This window comes from Pogona vitticeps, chromosome 1, assembly GCF_051106095.1.
Source record: "Pogona vitticeps strain Pit_001003342236 chromosome 1, PviZW2.1, whole genome shotgun sequence".
Classification (NCBI taxonomy): domain Eukaryota; kingdom Metazoa; phylum Chordata; class Lepidosauria; order Squamata; family Agamidae; genus Pogona; species Pogona vitticeps.
Genome location: NC_135783.1, coordinates 242,083,343 through 242,103,091, shown reverse-complemented (window position 1 = coordinate 242,103,091; position 19,749 = coordinate 242,083,343). Strand labels below are relative to the sequence as shown.

Genomic DNA, 19,749 nt, shown 5'->3' with positions numbered 1-19,749 from the left:
AGACCCTTCTATTGTGGGACTTGGTGCTGGGTTGAGCACTGGAAGTTTGCTTGGGTAACAGATGCTTATCATATTTAGATGCATCAAATGACTTAACTAGCACTAGTGCTAAGATGGTTGAAGTCCATTAGCAGCTGGAGTAGCCCCACTGAATCAACAGAACTTACAGAGGTATTAACTCACCCAATCCCTACAGATTCAATGGGTCTGTTCTATTTGCAACTTATTACTGGGTTTCAGCGACGAGTTTTTAAAATCATCAAAATATTTTCTGTGGGTACTGTGAATGCTACAAGGGACGTGGTGGCGCTGTGGGCTAAACCGCAGAAGCCTGTGCTGCAGGGTCAGAAGATCCGGCAGTTGCAAGATCGAATCCACGCAATGGAATGAGCACCCGTCGCCTGTCCCAGCTCCCGCCAACCTAGCGGTTCGAAAGCATGCAAATGTGAGTAGATAAATAGGGACCACCTCGGTGGGAAGGTAAACAGCGTTCCGTGTCTAAATCACACTGGCCATGTGACCACGGAAGATTGTCTTCGGACAAAACGCTGGCTCTATGGCTTGAAGAGCAGGATGAGCGCCGCCCCCTAGAGTCGGGCACGACTGGACAAAAATTGTCAAGGGGAACCTTTACCTTTACCTTTACTGTGAATGCTAATAATGTACTTGTCACTGTCAGTACTTTCTGCATCTAAATTTCACCATACTGTAAACATATTTTCATCACCCATGACCATTGTGTACCTGCACATCTAGGTTATATTGCATGCATTTGAAGAAGTGAGCTGAGTATATAAAAACTCTGTTAATGTCCAAGGTGCCACATTGTCTCTTTGTTGTTTTACCTACAGTAGAAAAGCATGGCTACTGCTCTGGCAATTCCCCCCCCCCCAGCTCCCCATCTCAGTCTGTCTTGTGATTTATCTCTCTTGTGATTCATGTTATGCCTTTAAAATTTGCTGGGAATCGTGGAAGAATTGCTCTTGTTGCCTGTAGCTTTCACTGCCAGGCAGGAAGGAGCCGTTCCATGCCCAGTCACTCAACAAGATAGTCAGAGATGAAAGTGGGAAAATCCTCCACCGCTCATAACCCATTTATTCCACCCTCCAGGCATCAGAACAGGGTGGCTGCCATCAGGATTTTAAGGGCTGTCATGCTGGAGTTTCCTTTGAAACAATACTCTGCAAGTAATATGTATCATAAAATATCACAGGATTAAGCTGCTTTCTACCAGATAGTGAATGGACAAGAGTAGAACCTCAAGGCACAATAGTTGCATGTTCCTTTGTTAAAGATCACTTCATTCTGAGTTATGGGTCCATCTGCTCCCATGCCACAGCCATCTCAGAGATCTACAAATGTGTTGCCTTACAAAATGACTATTGACAGAGGTTGGGATATCACAATAAAGAAAGTTACATGGGCCTCCCTCGGGGCAGTAATCCTGGAAGCAGAGTATGAAAGCAGAGTATGACTTTTGCTGTTTTATTGCTGTGCACAGAAGATCTACCAAAAACCTTGGTCTGTCCTTTGAAATTTAACAGATACAGCTGGCATGTTGTCAAAGTTTTTTTTCTCTGACCATCAAAGTAAACATTTACTGTTTTTAGAAATGAGATTATCTGGAAGCTGCCCATGTGGTTCCATGTACCCAGAGAGGTAGAATCTAGTATTCAGAGAGGAAGAATCCCACATTCTACCATGGAATAGCTTTGGAAGTTCCATCCAGAGAAGTGTTTGTGGACACAGCCTGGGACTATTTTTTTTTAACTGGGAAGGATTAAATCTCCTAGTCAAATCACTGAAGGGTAAACTCCTACCATGAGGGCCATCTGAAGTAGAAGGAAGAAAGCTGGCCTGGGCCCAGAATTCGCTTGCTGGCTTTTATCATTTCCCAAGGTCATTCAGTGATTTTCTCACAAAGTTGCTTTCTATATTTTCCAGCTCTGTCTTCAGCTTTTCTTACACCAAGATTACAGAAAGGCTGTATTTCCTGGAATATAGTACAGACGTACTTATGCTTAGGGGCCTGGCTAAGATAAGTAATGAGATAGTGGGGTGAACAAGTTATTGTTCTGTAGCACGTAGACTGCAGGTAGCCACACAAACACAGCACAGCAGAAGCCTCTTTAAAGTAACATAACACGCAAATGCAGAAGACCAGGGTGGGGGACGGGATGTCATCTGAACTTTTCTAGCTGCAGCTCCTAGACAATACAGCCTAGCGGTTCTTGGCATCTGCAGATTCCCTGGCCTGGGTTAGATATACGTAGGGGTTGATTGGATGATCTCATTATTAACATCTCTAACTGCCCTGAGGATACACATGGAAGAGAACCCATGTGTATCCTAGGCCTAACCATTTCTAGGCAGCAAGAGTGCTTCCTTGTTTTTTCTCTCCAACCTCTCCAGGGCAGTGGGCAGCCCGTTGGTCATGGATCCCAACAGCATCTGCCGGAAGACCAAGCGGCTGGCTGGGAAACAGGCTGAGCTGTGTCAGACGGAGCCTGAGATTGTACAGGAGGTGGCCAAAGGTGCCAGGCTGGGTGTGCGTGAGTGCCAGTACCAATTCCGCTTTCGTCGCTGGAACTGCACCAGCCACAGCAAATATTTCGGCAAGATCCTACAGCAGGGTGAGCTGGGCAGTCTCTGTGACTTGGGGAGGTGATTTGCACCTTTTGGGTTCTCTCACAGAGAGTAAAGGGTACAGTTGACATAAATTTCCTCAAAAAAGTGAGGAACAAAAGAGACAGCCCCACCCTACCCCCAAACAGATAGCACATATTGGTGAGAAGAACTCCAGAAAGGCCACCAGAAGGGAAGCTTTTGTTCTGTATGGACATCACCTCACTCTTTTTGAGGTAGAAGGGGGACAAGAAATGCTCGCCTATAAGAGGTTCGCCCTGGTGCTAAGACTTGCTCTATTATCCTGCTGTCGAGGCAAGGCAGCAAAATAAAAAGTGCTCCTTAAGCTGATCCTTGGCACATATTTTGAGCTGGGTTATGGCATTAACTGTTCATATTGTTTTGATGCCTTGGGGAAGACTCCAGCTTTATTTAATACCCGAGAGATTATCAAAGCAAATTTTGTTCCTCTGAAGTGAGGCAAGGAATATTTTCATAAATGCTCAGTGTATAAGCATGTACTGGCAATTTATCAGTAAAGATACGGAAAATGTGTAATAAGTATAGATTTTCTAAAACTTATTACAAGGACTGGTCTAATGAGACAGCTGCTTCAAGTGGCAGATGTTGACGGCTGGAAGAAGGAGTGAGATATTGGAGGCCAGAATGGTGTCTGACACATGGACTGTCAGGCATGGACATCTCTTACCTAACCCTTTGTTTTCAGATGCAGACAGGATGCTGGACCATCACTAGTATTAAAGGAAGACTCAACCACCCATTTGACCAATGCCTGTAGGCAGAGCAGTAAGGGTGCTATCACAGACCTCAAGATGGGTAATATGCAGAATAGGTTAGGACTAAACTTTATAATGATAAATGTATATCCACTGGGAAATATTGTTTGTATCAAACAGAAATTGCCAATTTTCTTGAATTATATCTAAAGATACACGAACTCATATTGCCTACTTAGTCTATTGGGCTGCAAATCAGCAGAAATGCAAAGTATCTTTTCTATCTTGGTGCTTAATTACTGAAGTTTACCAATAAAGATAGCTCAGTGGTTAGGTCTCTGGCTGGGAGTAGTATGAGGGGCTGCTGGGGAGCCAGAGGTTGGGAGTTCAATTCCCCACGTTGCGTCCTTAACAGGGGCTGGACTCAATGATCCATAGAGACCCTTCCAGCTCTACAGTTCTAAGGTTAATACTACTGCATTTAGATGAACAATATTTTCTGTGGTGCTTGACTGAAATGTTCTGTGGCCTTCACACACAAATAACAAACCAGGCTTTACAACAAGGTTGGAAAGATATAGAACTGTTTCACACACTCTGCGTTAAATAAAATCCTTATTTTTATCCATATATTTATTTATTTAAAATATTTTATCCCACCTTTCTCCTTCATAGAATTATAGAATCATAGAAAAATGAAGTTGGAAGGGGCCTAAAAGGCCATCAAGTCCAATCCCCTGCTCAGTGCAGGAATACAATCAAAGCATATCTGACGGGTGATTATTTAAGTTTTTCTTAAATGCCTGCAGTGTTGGAGCACTCACCAACTCCTGAGGTAACTGGTTCCACTTAGTAAAAGTACCCAAGGTGGCTTATATAATTAAAAAGACAATATTTAAAAGCTAAATACAGTAAGTATACAAATATTTAAAAAGAACTAAATAAGTATTATATTAAAACCAATAAGAAAATCAATATTAAAAACGTATTTAAAAGCAACAGAGAACAATAATCCATTCCAAACACCCTCTCAGACAGCCTGTCACTAAAGAAATGTCTGCCTGAAGAGGAAGATCTTTGCTTGCAGAAGGACAGCAAAAATGAAGCCACCCTGGCTCCCCATGGGAGAGAGTTCCAGAGTCTGGGAGCAGCCTGTCAGAGGAGGCCCTGTCTTGTGTCCCCATCTAGCACACCTGTGAGGGTGGTGGGATTGAGAGAAAGGCCTCCCCTGATGATCTTAACGCCCAGGCAGGCTCATAAAGGGAGATGTGGTCTTTTAGATAGCTTGGATCCCAGCCATTTAGGGCTTTATCACTTTGAATTGAGCTTGGAAATGGATCAGCAGCCAGTGGAGCTGCTTTAACGCGGAAGTTATGTGCTCCCAGTAACCAGCCCCAGTTAATAATCTTTCTGCGGCATTTTGGACCACTGAAGTTTCCAAAAACTTTCCAAAGGCAGCCCCACATACAGCATGTTACAGTAATCCAGCTAAGATGCAACTAGGGCATGTCTTACCATGGATGCGGCTGGCACACTAGTTTTCACTGTGAAAAGGCACTCTTGGCCACTGTCGAAATGTGGGCATCCAGGCTCAGAGACAAATCCAGGAACACCCTCAGGTGGCACAGTTGTGTTTTCAGAGGGAGTGTAACCCCATCCAGCACAGGCTGAATCCCTATTCCTTGATCTGCCTTTTGACTGATCAGGAGCACCTCTGTCTTGTCTGGATTAACTTTCAGTTCTTCTGGGGAAAGAATCCTTAATGTCTCATGAAGAGTGCCACACATGATGTTTGTATGCACAGGTTTCACACTGAATGCCTGGAGTATCTGCTGCACATTTCTGTGCAGCTTCCCCATGTGAACAATTTCGTTATTGCAGAGGAGGGCTCTTCATTTATGAAACTGTGTGAAAAAGCCGTTATATGCCCCCCAAACACACAATGGATCAAGTTTAATGAAAGGAGAATTTCATTTTTAAGGGCTGCAACATTTAGTTGATTACTTGATTTAAATTTTTTTGAACCATTTTAATTGCGAGTACTTCTACAACCATAGTAGCAGGCTCTTGGAAGCAGTCCTTTTAATTTTCCCACAAAGGAAGTTATGGCTCTTTTAAGGTGGTGTCTATTATGAATCATGTATGGATCATCTAAAAACAAAGCAAATGTATTTTATCTTCAGAATTTTGTTTTATTCATATGCAGATTCAAGTGGATCTAAGTGACTGTATAATCAACAAATCAATTAAAACTCTTATTAGTCCTTAGGATTTCTTTGATCTGTTAAAAGTCCTTTTAAAATACATCAAACTGCCTTTCCTTTTGTATTCCAGAAGGAAACAAAGGCAACACAAGGAAGAAAAACAAACAAACAAAACCCCTACCACAGCTGTAGTTCATGTTGTGCCTCAGTGCAAGAATCAATCTGGTATAGTGGCTAGCATGATTAAGTGCTGACAAGTCACTTCTGAGTTTATGGCAACCCTAATAGAGTTTTCAAGTTATGTGGAATGTTTGAGGAGTAGTTTGCCATCACCACCTCCTAGTGAGTTTCCACGGCCCAGCACAAATGTGAATACATGTTTCCTGAGTCCTAATCCAGCACTTTATCCACTATACCACTTTGGCTCCATGGCTCCAACACTAAACCAGTACCTCGCCACCACACCTGGTAGCGTTCAGATTAAGTAGCTAGGAATTGTAGTCTACCACATCTGGAGGGCAACAGGCTGGGGAAGGCTCAGCTAGGGTTGGATTAAATTGGGAGCTGGTATGGGTTTTTAGAAATCTATTTAACACCACGTTTTTTGTGTTGGATCATGGAACAACTTTGAGTCTGGTCGTAAGCTGTGTGGTACAGTGGGGTCTTGACTTGAGAACTTAATCCGTATTGGAAGGCGGTTCTCAAGTCAAAAAGTCTGTAGGTCAAGTCTCCAGTGACCTACAGTGCATTGAAAACTGATTAATCCTGTAACAGGCCGTTTTTGTTCCATTTTGGTTTTTTTCTGGTCTGTAAGTCAATTCTCAGGCTGCAAGTCAAACCTAAATTTTGTGGCCAGAGAACTCAAAAAGTCTGTAAGTCAAGCTGTCTGTAAGTCAAGGGTCCACTGTATATTGACATTGGGTGCTCTGGTCCCCTATTTTCCTTCTGTACTGGGAATTTAGTTCTTCAACTTTACTTTGGGCCTTTCATGAGATGAAGCTTGCCTGCCTTGAGGCAGCTGATGGGTGAACACAGCAGCTTTTATTCAACCAGCATCAGCAGCCTAGAACACAGCCCTAAACTGCTCTAAGCTAAATCAGTCTGTTAGGTTAACTACCTCATAGGGTTATTGTGAGGATAAATAGGATTGGAAGAGACTCATATGCATGATTTTGAAATCCACAGAGAAGGTAGGACATTAAGGTTACAAATTAATAAAATAATGCCATTGGGACTGTAGACCTGAGAAAACATAACATTCATCCAGGGAATGTGGTTCTGTCCTTTACTAATGTCCAGCAAGGTAGTTAGTTGCATTATTTGGTTTCAGCATGTGTAGCCACAATAAGAACAAAAGAAGTGTGGTGTCTTAAAGACTAACTAATTGATTTCACTGTGGGCTTCTGTGGATCACAGTCTTCTTTCCCAGACACAAAGAAATCTATGGAAGTGGATTATGATGTATAAAAGATCATACTGGATAAACCGGTTAGTCTATGATGCTCTAGCTCTTTTTTTAAAAAAAATTAATATATGTTCTTCATTGAATGTTGAAACACACAGCTAGGAGGAGAATTGCAGCCACTAGCCAGCAATCTTTACTTGTTAACCTAAGGACAGGAGTACCAAAATGCTAGAGATTAAAGGAATCCTTGCTTGACCATGCTTAATGCTAGGACCAAAATGCTGTTTATCAGCAACTCCCATGACCCCTTACCACTATCTATGCTCATTAAGCCTGAAAGTATTAACTTCTGGAGGGCCACACTTAGCCCACTCCTGTTGCCTTGCAACTTTTGTGTTAATGCCCACCCTTTCTGTGAGCAGAGAGAAATAGCACACCTTCCAAAACGGTTAGCATTGCTCCCCCGCCCCCATCCGCCCAAGGCAGGGGTAACACTGCCATAGAGCATATGAGGTCCAAAAATCACTAGGTCCTTGGGAGGCCTAGGTTATTGCTAGAGGCTGAAGGTTTACTGCTGTGACATGTCTCCCTGTCCTTGTAATGAAGCAATTATGGATGCTCCCAGACAGCACAGCAGCTTTTAATAAAGCCCAAGAATGCATCCATGTCTGGGAGTGATATACTGCCCCCTCCCCCTTCTTACCAACCCCATAGATTGTGCTCCTACATGTCCTTATAGCTTCCCCCAGGCTTTCCCAGCGACCTGACAGAGTTGGGATGGGCAATAAATAACACAGACCCCCAAGGAGCCCCTTTGCCAATTACACTGGCTAGTGGTGCTTTCCCCACTTTTAAAAAACATTTTTGAATGCTCCATACCTAAGGGAACAGGTGGGTCAAGAGGGCAAGGAAGGCTCCCACTCTGATGCCCTAGTGGTGAAAACAGTGAAGCTTATGAAGGTGAAATTTTCCTGGACAGTAAAAGAACCTCTTTGTTTCACGAATATTTCCCTGGAATGTTTTTGATACCAGCCTGGAGGAGTCCAGTTTTGCAACTCCTGTTGGATTTAAAAAACGCAGCTGTTAACACTTCCACCGAGACCATATATTTATAATGAAACAACCATAACAAAAGAACAATAAGATAATAAAATAGCTACAACAATGGCAGCTGAAAGTATTTCCCAGCAGATATTTTTGACCTCCAGCCTATCAGGGCTGTGAAGAACAGGTGCAAATAGCTGGGCAGGTGGAAGAATGGAAGCCTCCCTTCCTTGTCAGTCATCTCAGCGATAATAGGAATCCCTAGATAGCCAGAGACCCAACCAGACAGAGGGAGCCGCTGTAGGATATACCGTTTTTATGCTTGGAGTTGTTAATATATTCCGGGTTAATAGCTGAGACCATGGGGGGATTAACAGGTTAGCAATGGGCTAGGAGGGGTTCAGGAGATGAAACTGGAGAGAGCGCGCGGTAGGGTAGCAGGAAAAAAAAGTTATCAGAAAAATGGCCCCAATATGATGTTGAGAGCAACATGCGTCAGATGTTCGACCAACAACTGTTTTTGCTCTACATCGTCCAAAATCCCCCCCCCGTCGGGAATTCTGGGAGTTGTAGTGCAATTTCCCGGGTGCCCTCGGAGCGTGGGGAGGAAAGGGAGAGAAAGAGCGCATTGTTTATCCAGCCTTCTTCCTGTCCTCTCCCTCCGGTATCATCCGCATCCTCATTATCAGCAGCGGCCCCGGCAACAGCGAAGCGACTGCTGGCAAAAGTGATGAAGGGAGGGAAGGAGAGATGGAGCCCTTGGCGGGTGCGGCGCCTGATGCCGGAGCAAACAGAGAGAGAGACAAGGAAAGAGGAAAATCCCCCTTTGGCTGTGGCAGGTCCCGGCACGGCGGGAGATGCCTGGAACTCGTGTCCCGCGGCGGTGGGGCGACTGGCGCCTTGCCGTAAATAAGAATCCAGGTTACTGGGGTGAAGGACGAGGAGGTGGAGGTGGTATTCCAACCGGGTGCTGCCCTCCGGGTTGCTGCTGGGCTGGGGAGATAGGCGACGAGCGTACTGGTGTTGCATATTGATTTTTCATTCTCCGTTTCCACTGTGTTTTTTTCCTTTCTGCGCCCCTACCAGCGCGCGGTATTCAGGGGTAGCTCTTCCCGTCCTCGGGTGCGAGCTTGCGCGGGAAAAATTTTCCCGCGGGCGGGCGCTCCCTGACTCGTCCACCTCCGCCACTTACTCCACTTGCTGCTTTTAAAAATGGCACCCTAATCTGTTCGCCTGAAGCAGCAGTCCCGTCAGCTACTTGAAAACGGCGACAGCAACATAGATTTCCGGAGGGAAGTAAAACTGAAGCAAAACACACACACCACCACCAACGACAACAACAAGCGCCCAAGCAAGCAAGAGTTTGGTGGCATTTAACAAGCTCCTTCTGAAGAAGTGGACTGCGGTCCCTGTATGCTTATGCTCAATAAAACTTCATTAAATCTTTAAAGGCGCCAGGAAACTCTTTGGAAATGACAAGACTCTGTTATTTTAGTGAACAACAACAGTCAATAATGGCTGATTAACTTAGATTTTCCTCAGCCAGACTTGCATGTTCTCTCAGTAGCGCTAGCTTTAAATGTCAAGTTCCTTCTTACATTTTAATGGTTTAACTGCTTTTGGCTAGTACAATCAAATGTATATTTCCATGGGACCGATGATTTTAAGCAAGCCTTACTCCCAGCTAAATATGGATAAGATTCCAACCCTGACTTCCTGCAAATGGGCAGAATTCGGTCATTGTTGGAGAATGGGACCTCTTGTTCTGTGCAGACCCAAGAGCTTCTTAAGCTTGTTAGCCCTACTGAGGTTTTCTGACTTTTCTACTCACCGTGGGTTTTCTTAATGCCCCCTTGGCTGCAGTTTCAAAATCTGAATGGGGTGTTTCACATGGGATACAGTAAAGGAAGAGCTGCCTATTGCTTCTAGGCTTTGGCACAGGGCTTGCCCTGTTCCCCTTGACAAGTTGGTTATGTATGGTTGGTTTCAAACTGGACACAGTCTCTAATATGTGCACTCTCTCTTGTTTCTCACCCTCTCTTATGCTGTGCACAGATATCCGGGAGACTGCCTTTGTCTATGCCATCACAGCAGCTGGTGTGAGCCATGCAGTTACCCAGGCCTGCAGCATGGGTGAACTCCTGCAGTGTGGATGTGAGGCAACACGAAGCCGGGCTCCTCCTCTTCCTCCTGCCCTTACAGGATCAGAAGGCTCTAATTGGGAGTGGGGTGGCTGCGGAGACGATGTTGACTTTGGCTATGAGAAATCCCGGCAGTTCATGGATGCTAAGCGCAAGCGTGGCAAGAGTGACATTCGAACCCTTATCGATCTGCACAACAATGAAGCAGGACGCTTGGTAAGGGCAGGCTTGTGGATTTCCTCTTGCTGGGTATATGGAATCCTTTCCTCGTGGATAGTTCTGGCCCATTCCTTGTGTATACAAGTCATGGAGATTCCTTTAGTTTGTCTGGATGTGGCTTACTTGGATCTTTTTGCTGCCTGCCACATCTTTGTTCCCACTCCAGTGACGACACCTATTTCCTAACAACTTCCAGTGTTCAGGGTCACCTCTAACTGTGATTGCAAACTAGTTCTTAGGCAAATCTTTACAGTAAGGGTGAAAGCCCTCCAGATGTTAGTGGACTGCAATTGGGAAAGACGATGTGGGTTACTATCCAATTGCATTTGGAGGAGTACACTTTTTTCATCCCTGCTTTATCATATGTACACATAGGTGGCCATTTCTGTATATAAAATATAGTGTTGTCACTGCAAGTCATATTTGCCAACACAATTCCTTTTTGTTCTTTCTAAAGAGTCAAAAATGCTGGAGATGTATAAAATGTCCCCATATCCTGGTTCTATGCAGCAAGTCATTTGCTTCTTTTAGCTCATTTAATTCTAACTGCTTTTCACTTCTGGATACCCTAAATCAGGGAATATTCCAGAAACTCCCCCCACCCCAGCTTGCTTACATTGTATGCTACCTGAATGGTCCTGTGATCTTCAGGTATCCTTCTTTTTCCTATCTCTGCCTGTCTTTTCCACCTGGTACTCACTATGGATCACTAAGGCCTTCAACAAGGTTCCTCACGATATTCTTGCAAAGAAGCTAGTAGAATGTGGGATAGGTAGTGCTACTGTTAGGTGGATTTGTAATTGGTCCACTGACCGAACCCAAAGGGTGATCACAAATGGGTCCCCTTCGTCCTGGAAAGAGGTGACTAGTGGGGAGCCCCTCTATTCTGTGCCCTGTGTTATTCAACATTTTCATCAATGACTTGGATGAAAGAATAGAGAATATGCTGATTAAATTTGCAGATGATACCAAATTAGGAGGGGTTGCTAATTCCCCAAAGGACAGGATTAAAATTCAAAATGACCTTGACAGATGAGTCTTGGGCCAAAACTAACAAAATGAATTTCAACAGGGAAAAATGTAAGGTCCTACACCTAGGCAGAAAAAATGAACTGCACAGATATAGGATGGAAGACACCTGGCTAGACAACAGTACCTGTGAAAGGGATCTAGGAGTCTTGGTAGACCGCAAGCTGAACATGATTCAACAGCGTGATGCAGCTTCCAAGAAAGCCAATGCGATTCTTGGTTGTATTAATAGAAGTATAGTGTCTGGATCAAGGAAAGTGATAGTACCACTCTATTCTGCTTTGGTCAGAGCTCACCTGGAGTATTGTGTCCAGTTCTGGGCACTGCAATTAAAAAAGGATGATGACAACCTGGAACGTGTCCAGAGGAGGACGACTAAAATGTTTAAAGGTCTGGAAGCAATGTCCTATGAGGAGTGGCTTAGGGAGTCGGAAATGTTTAGCCTTGCAAAAAGAAGGTTGAGAGGGGACATGATATCCATGTTTAAATATTTGAAAGGATGTCATGTTGACGAAGGGACAGTTTTGTTTTCCAGGGCTCCAGAGACTAGGACACGGAGCAATTGTTTCAAACTACAGGAAAAGAGATTCCATCTGAACATTAGGAAGAACTTCCTGATGGTCAGAGCTGTCCGGCAGTGGAATAGGCTGCCCCAAAGGGTGGTGGAGTCTCCTTCTTTGGAGGTTTTTAAGCAGAGGCTGGATGGCCATCTGTTTGGGAGTACTTTGATGGATGTTCCCGCATTGGGTGTGTGTGTGTTGGACTGGATGGCCTCAGTGGTCTCTTCCAAATCTATGGCAACACAAGGCGATTCAGTTATTCCTGATCAGAACCGTAATTTCTGTTTCATCAGTGAATAATGGTGCAGGCAAACAGTTTTGGGCAGAAAGGAGAGTAAGTGTATGGACTGCTACCTAGAACAGCTTTGTGTTTGAGAGCTCATGTAATGAAAGAGCCAAATCTGCGAAGGGAGTTAGGATCAAATCTCACCTTGAACAATAAATTCTTTAGGTTGATATAGCTAAATGACTATCTCAAGCTTACCATCCACAATATGGGGATAACAAGGCCAGTCTACATTGTTTCGTTGTTATTTATATATTATATTCATAATATAATATGTGAAGCACTTTGAATATTCTAATGCTATACAATCTGTACATTTTATCATCTTACATGCTCACACATGTTTTTGAGAGCAGCACAGTAATGGCAGGTTCAGTCCAGAAGAGGTGAATCTGAACAGAGCCCTTTGATCCATATCAGATGAGAGGAGACGGCTATCTGAGATATAATAAGAATATAAGATGAGCTGTGCTGGATCTCACAAAAGTTTATTTAGCCCAACATTTTCTTTACACAGTGCCCAACAAGACTATAGAAAGACTGCTGGCAGGACATGAATGCAGTTGCATCCTCCTAATATTTCTGATCCTTCTGAGATATGAACTTTATCACTTAACTTATGAAGTATGATGCTCTCAACATGCCCACAATTTTTTTAAAATCAAAGGCCAGCATAATTGTACCCACTATATTTTCCAGACACTAGTCTGGAGCCCAGAACAATCCGATCCTCTGACAAATGGACAGGTTGCCATCCTTTACAAAGGTTTCCAAATATGGAGCACATGAGAACTGATGAGTGGAAGATGTTGGGCAGCTCAGAAAATCAAGGAACAAACCTTTCCCCTTCTGGAGAAGCAGCCTTTTGCTTTTCTGGAACACATCTCAGATAGCCTTATAGTGATATTTGTGTACAAGATTAATGTAAACGTATTGATATGCATCCTTACAAATGAAATTAATACTGAAAATCATAATTTGATAGGGCTTCCAAAAATTGATTTGCGTCTGGATCTGCTCTGCAAAGCTGCTGGTTGGTCATACTTGTACATGGCCATGCTATGCTGGTCTTAGGCAATGGTTACCACATGTTCAGTAGGGATTCCAATGCTGTCAGAGTGCTGTCCTCCGAAGATGCTGGGCACAGAGACTGGCGAAATGTTAGGAAGAACAACCTTCAGAACACGGCCAAAGAGCCCAAAAAACCCACAACAACCATTAGATTCCAATGGAAGCTTATTTCTTCAGAAACCCTGGACTTTGAGATATACGTAGGATCTCCCCACCACCATCATTATAAGAACATTGTTTAAAAAGAATCCTGGGGTAAATGTGTCTTTGTTCTACAGCAGCATAGTTCTTCTTATTTTCTTAACTCTTTATAAATGTCAGCAATCCAACAACTCTTCCTCACGGATATAGATCCTTGAAGAAATCTTGTTACATTTTGAGGCAGAATTTAGAGAATGTTTTCAGAGATCAAAATGAGCTTTTGGGCTTAAAACTAAATTTTAGTCCAGCCAGACAAATCCCACAGAATCAATGAGACTTGTGTAATAAGTCCCTTTCATTCCCTACCTCGACCTACTCTGTCTGTGAACTGGATTTATCCCTCTTGTCACCTTGCTTTCAAGTTTAATCCAAGTGTTAATAGTCTTTGATTTTGGTAATTTCGCTTTGCAGGACATGCTTGGACCTAGGCATGGTTTTCTTAATGGCTTGGTCCCTTTTCCTCCTTCCAGGCAGTGAAGAACCACATGAGAACGGAGTGCAAGTGCCATGGGCTTTCAGGTTCTTGTGCACTACAGACCTGCTGGAAGAAGATGCCTCCTTTCCGGGAAGTGGGTGACCGCCTGCTAGAACGCTTTAACGGCGCTTTTAAAGTGATGGGTGGCAATGATGGCAAAACATTAATCCCAGTGGGCCGGAACATCAAGCCACCAGACCGGCAGGATCTCATCTACTCTGCTGACTCACCTGACTTCTGCATTGCTAACCGCAAGACAGGTTCACTAGGCACACGCGGACGAGTGTGTAACAGTACTGCCATGGACATGAGTGGCTGTGACCTGCTATGCTGTGGCCGAGGTCACCGTGATGAGACATTACTCCTGGAAGAGAACTGCCTTTGCCGCTTTCATTGGTGCTGTGTGGTGCAGTGCCGGAAGTGCACCGTGCGCAAAGAACTCAGTCTATGTATTTAAGTGAGCATGGAAAGGACACTGGACAGGGAAGAGACAGAGTATGGGCAGGAGAGAGGAGGAGGAGGAGGAGGAATATATTCTAAAATCAGCCAGAGAATTCCAGAGACAGAGCCTAATCAAGCTCTCAATGCGTGTGAAGGGTGTTGACACTGATCTAATTTAGAGTGGCATAATAGTCTGCTGAAGATTCCTGGAACGGATTCCAGATCTAGGCCACCTGGCTCATCAGAACAGCTTGCTTCTAAATCCTTGGGTGTCCAGCACAGTTCTCAGAAGTTGACCTCCGCTATTGCAGATCTTTGATATATAGTGCCAGGCTATGGCTCCAGAATGTCTTAGCACTCCCTGCCTGCTTGGACATGCCCTCCTAAAGACAGGGGAAGGCCTGTGTCAGCTGACATGTCCCCCTCACCACCAGTTCATATAGCTTGGTCCTGTTCTCTTGACTGTGGACCATGTACAGGTTCTCTGGAAGGGATATGTTGAGCCTCTCCTATGGCTGAGAGAACAGAACAGGTTTCCTGACTACTCACCCACTCTCACACACAACTCCCTTGCTTCCTATTAGCTGGGGGATGGGACTGCTGGTTTTCTCTACATTAATAAAGTTATTTAAACTAATAACTCTTTCTGGTCCCATGTTGCAAACTCAAGTGTTCAGAAGTACATTAAATACAGACTGGCGACTGAAAAGCACACTATGATACAAGGGTGGGTCTTAAAGGAGCACCTTCTAAAATAAGAGTAGGGAACTTTTTTCAACTGGAAGGCCAAATGGAATTTCAGATAAATTCTTAGTGGCCACGTGGCAGAGATGAGCAAGGCCAAAGGGAAAAAAAAGATAGGATGCAAAAAGCCAGCATATTTTAACTTTAAACTATTATAGCCAGTAACTAAACTTTAGAAGAGTCTTGTCAGGCTTTTCAGAATTGGAGGAGAATCTGTAAAAGCTGGGAAATCACCAGGTGATGTTTTCTTGGGAAGAGGAGGGGATCCCCAGAGGGTCAGGTTTAGCCCTATAGCCTGAGGATCCCCACTTTCTGTGAAGTGTAGGGAGATGATCCTAATCTTCATTAGTGATGAAGACAGAATAAGTGCTTATTGCAGATCAGTTTGGAGTACAGAGAATTCCTAGGTAGTTATGGATGCTGGGAGTGAATGGAAATGTATCCATTCCAGGAAAGATGGGAAAGGAGTTGGATTGATTTCATTTCCCTTTTTCAGCTTCTTTTTCTGAAGGAAAGAAGTTTCTCGTAATTAATTTTCAAGAAACATTTGAAGATGGATGTTTTCCCACTAGAGGGCGCAAGGCGCTTAAAGTAACGTTGCCTATGGCAGAGACAAGGACAAACTGGATCGCTATTGTGATTTTCAGGTGCCTCTGCCCGGATGATAGTAAGGGGTGAAATCTGGCTTCCAGTGTAGAGCAACAGGGCGCACAATCTGTTGTTTTAAGGATAAAAGCCACTTTGGCCTGATTCATGAATTGTGCACTGACCTAGAGCTTGCTGGCTGATTCGGTAGCTCTGTGAGTTAGGTAGCCAGAGGTTGAGAGAGTTCAGTGCATGACTGTGCCTCCTGGGAAAAAAAGCAGGTCAAGCTGCACAATTCCATGATGCCTTTAGAGAGATGGGAACAATAAACCACCTCTGTATCCTCTGTACTGAGAAAATCCTGTAAAGGGTCGCTATAAGTTGAAATCGACTCAATGGGGCACGGTTAGAGCTTGCTGCCTCACACCTACGAAGGTATGATGCCGCTTCCTATTACTAGAATCAAGTAAAGGACATTATCGGGTTCTTCTTTTTGTCAGAAGAGGTCTTTTCTTGTCCTTGAGTGCTGGAATAATGATATACTGGCCACAATAAGCTGTCAGTGAATGCAACTATATTTTGTTAAAGCTCCTTTTCATTTTTATAAACTTGACCTCCAATTTACACATTTTGTTTCAATATAATAGAGGTTATCAAATAACAACTTGATAACACATCTTGGTTGTTCAGCTGCTGGTTGGAGATGAAAACAGGTAACACACTCAATTATATACAGTATGTGGCGTGTCAAATGGGAAAAAAAACCTTGCCTCAGAAAGGTCAGTATAGCATAGTGAGGCTGCTAAGTTGAAGGAAGGCTGTATTCATGGGAGACACATAATTATTTTTTTCTCAACTAATTTTTATTCTTTTCAATGGGGAGAGGATTATGGGGAAGGGATTTTAGGGCTGCGGGGGGAGTAGGTATGGCTAGGGAAAGGGTAAAATTCCAGAGAGTAAGATAGTACATTTACATCCATACTGGCTGTATTCATGGGAGAGATAGTTATTCATGAGTGCATGAGTGTGATTGTTTGCACATGGATGTATATGCGCACTGCATGAAGACATACACTCATAGACCTCTCCTTGTCCTCTGCTGGTTCATTGCTTTGCCCCGTGCTACAGCTGCACTGCACAGAGGGGACAGTTCAGTGTACCATGACGAGGATAGGAACTTCTGATTCTCCCAAAGTGGAGCCATGTGTCAGCCTCACCACAACAGAGGCAGATAATGAGAGGTTTCTCCCAACAGGGTGGGAGCAGTTGAAGGGGGTTCCTCTAGGTTGTGTTGCCCCAGGCATGACTACAGGGGTCACTAAAGGTCAAGTTGGAGCTTCCATTGCATCATCATCACCCAGCTTGGACTGTGGCTTTCAAAATACCCCCTAACACTGGGCGGGGGGAATGCACACAGGAATTAGCAGACAACTAGAGATAGATAGATAGATAGATAGATAGATAGATAGATAGATAGATAGATAGATAGATAGATAGATAGATAGATAGATAGATAGATAGATAGATAGATAGATAGATAGATAGATAGATAGATAGATAGATAGATAGATAGATAGATTTTTGTTACATCTCTGCCCAAATCTATAGACTAACCTCTCCAAAGGTTTGCCCAGGTTTGCAGAGCTCCCAGGATTACAAATTATGCTGGGGGCAGCAGCAAGATGAGTCTGTTGCAATATTGCTTCCATCTTCACATGAGATTCTTAATTATTTTTAAGTTAAATCATTTGTAGCAACTCCGATTCCCATTGTAGATGGGGAAACTCTGATGTATAGAACAGATGAGAGCTTGTACAGTCAAAATCACTTACTGCAAAGCAATCCTCACTGCCAAGCTCAGATCTGTACGTATTTGCATAGTATGGGTGGGACAATTATATCACTCCTGTTTTTCATATGCATTTTGCTTACTTACTTACTTACTCACATAGGCTGGCAGGAAAGCTTTCCAGAGGAGAAAGACTAGGAGGGTGTCTGGGTGTTTGGTGCACTGATGGTTCATGCCCCCTGCTCTTTTTTCTGGTATCCACATGTGGCTGTCACTGGAGCAGACCAGTTTGTTCTAATCCTCACCTTTTTGAACCCCTGTCAGGGGGTTCTGCTATTTTGGTACGAGTTGGAGGACTCCAGGTTACTCCATTCCCAATGAATGTGGTGACTTGGAATGGACTAAATTAGAGCCTTGCACTTCATTTTAGTGTAAATTTCTAGTTCACTAAAGTGGTTTACAAAGGTATTTGGAGGTTCTGCTAGATTATTGGTGGTGCAATGGGCCACTTTGTTTAATTTTTCTAAAAAATGATTTGCCTGTCTGTGTATTGCCAGTCGAAACCACAGCTGTGGGCAGTTTCTTATAGGCAATACACAGACAGGCAAATAATTTTTAAAAAATTAAATGAAGTGATTCATTGCATCAGTGATATTCTAGCAGATCTTTTAAAAAATCATTTCCTCTGACCCTCTGCGGATGATCGGGGAAGCACTTAATTGACAGTAGATCAGGCTACAAAGGGTTGTTTGCCATTCAGATGGGAGGAGTGCTTCAAATTGCACATTGTTCCTCCCCCTTCCTCCCTCCCCTCTCCCCAATCTTAGCCAATTCTTTGTAGCTCAGTCCAGCCTGCACCAAAACATCCAGTTTGGCAGGTCCTAGTTAAATTAATTCTTACATTAATTCCTGGGCAAATGTGAATTAAAGAGCATCACAACAACAACCAAGCTGCTTGAAAATGCAATTTAATTATTTACCTATCACTTGCATGGTGAGTTTTCAATAAGGATGTTATTACAAATATTACCTATTACAAATTTATCCAACAGTACCCATCCCTCAATGTTACCTATCAAATTATTGTCACAAGCAAGATTTGACCCAGAGACTTATTGACACCTAGTTTCTTTGGTATTACATTACATCAGGTCTTTACAATGGATTGGCTTTGGAGGTAAACTATCTCTTCCCTTTTCTATATAGGTAGCTATGGCCTTATTCAAATTACAGCTTGATGCAAATAACATGATTGCTCTGACAATGAATGAAATCCAAGCTACATGGAAGAGAACATGGATACCCAAATAGCCACTTGCATCTACCCTGCCCTTTCTTTTGTTGTTGTTCTTTAGTCATTTAGTCATGTCCGACTCTTCGTGACCACAGGGACCAGAGCACGCCAGGCCCCTCTGTCCTCCACTGCCTCCCAGAGTTGGGTCAAATTCATGTTGGTCACTTCGGTGACACCATCCAACCATCTCATCCTCTGTCGTCCCCTTCTCCTCTTGCTTTCACACGTTCCCAACATCAGGGTCTTTTCCAGGGAGTCTTCTCTTCTCATGAGATGGCCTGAGCCTTAGCTTCAGGATCTGTCCTTCCAGTGAGCACTCAGGTTTGATTTTCTTCAGAATGGATAGGTTTGTTCTCTTTGCAGCAGGGGACTCTCAAGAGCCTCCTCCAGCATCACAGTTCAAAAGCATCAATTCTTCGGCAGTCAGCTTTCTTGATGGTCCAGCTCTCCCATACATTGCTACTGGAAAAACCATAGCTTTGACTATGCAAACGTTTGTTGGCAATGTGATGTCTCTGCTTTTTAAGATGCTGTCTAGGTTTGTCATGGCTATCCTCCCAAGAAACAGGCGTCTTTTAATTTCGTGGCTGCTGTCACCATCTGCAGCTATCATGGAGCCCAAGAAAGTAAAATCTGTCACTGTCTCCACATCTTCCCCTTCTATGTTGAGCTTCAGATCATTTTTGCACTCTCCTCTTTCACCCTCAATACGAGGTCCTTTAATACCTCCTCACTTTCTGCCATCAGAGTGGTATCATCTGCATATCGGAGGTTGTTGATATTTCTTCTGCCAATCTCCTCTCTTATTTCATAAATTGTCTTCACTCCAGTCATGTAATCTGTCCCACTACTCCCATCTTGGCTCCATAGTCAGTGATAGTCCAAGACATCTTGCTTCC

General features: G+C 43.7%; 2 protein-coding genes across 2 annotated transcripts in view; one reads left to right on the top strand and one right to left on the bottom strand.

The window, feature by feature from the left end:
- The window catches only part of WNT6 (Wnt family member 6), a 51,680-nt gene extending 36,602 nt beyond the window's left edge, over positions 1–15,078 (top strand). Inside the window, exons 2-4 of the mRNA XM_020791983.3 lie at positions 2,413–2,633; positions 10,071–10,372; positions 13,993–15,078. Of these exons, the coding sequence (XP_020647642.2) occupies positions 2,413–2,633; positions 10,071–10,372; positions 13,993–14,454 (985 nt within the window). The 3' untranslated portion in view covers positions 14,455–15,078. The remainder of the gene's footprint in view (positions 1–2,412; positions 2,634–10,070; positions 10,373–13,992) is intronic.
- The window catches only part of LOC144585996 (uncharacterized), a 338,930-nt gene that overhangs the window by 183,715 nt on the left and 135,466 nt on the right, over positions 1–19,749 (bottom strand). The gene's annotated exons all lie outside the window — the stretch shown is intronic.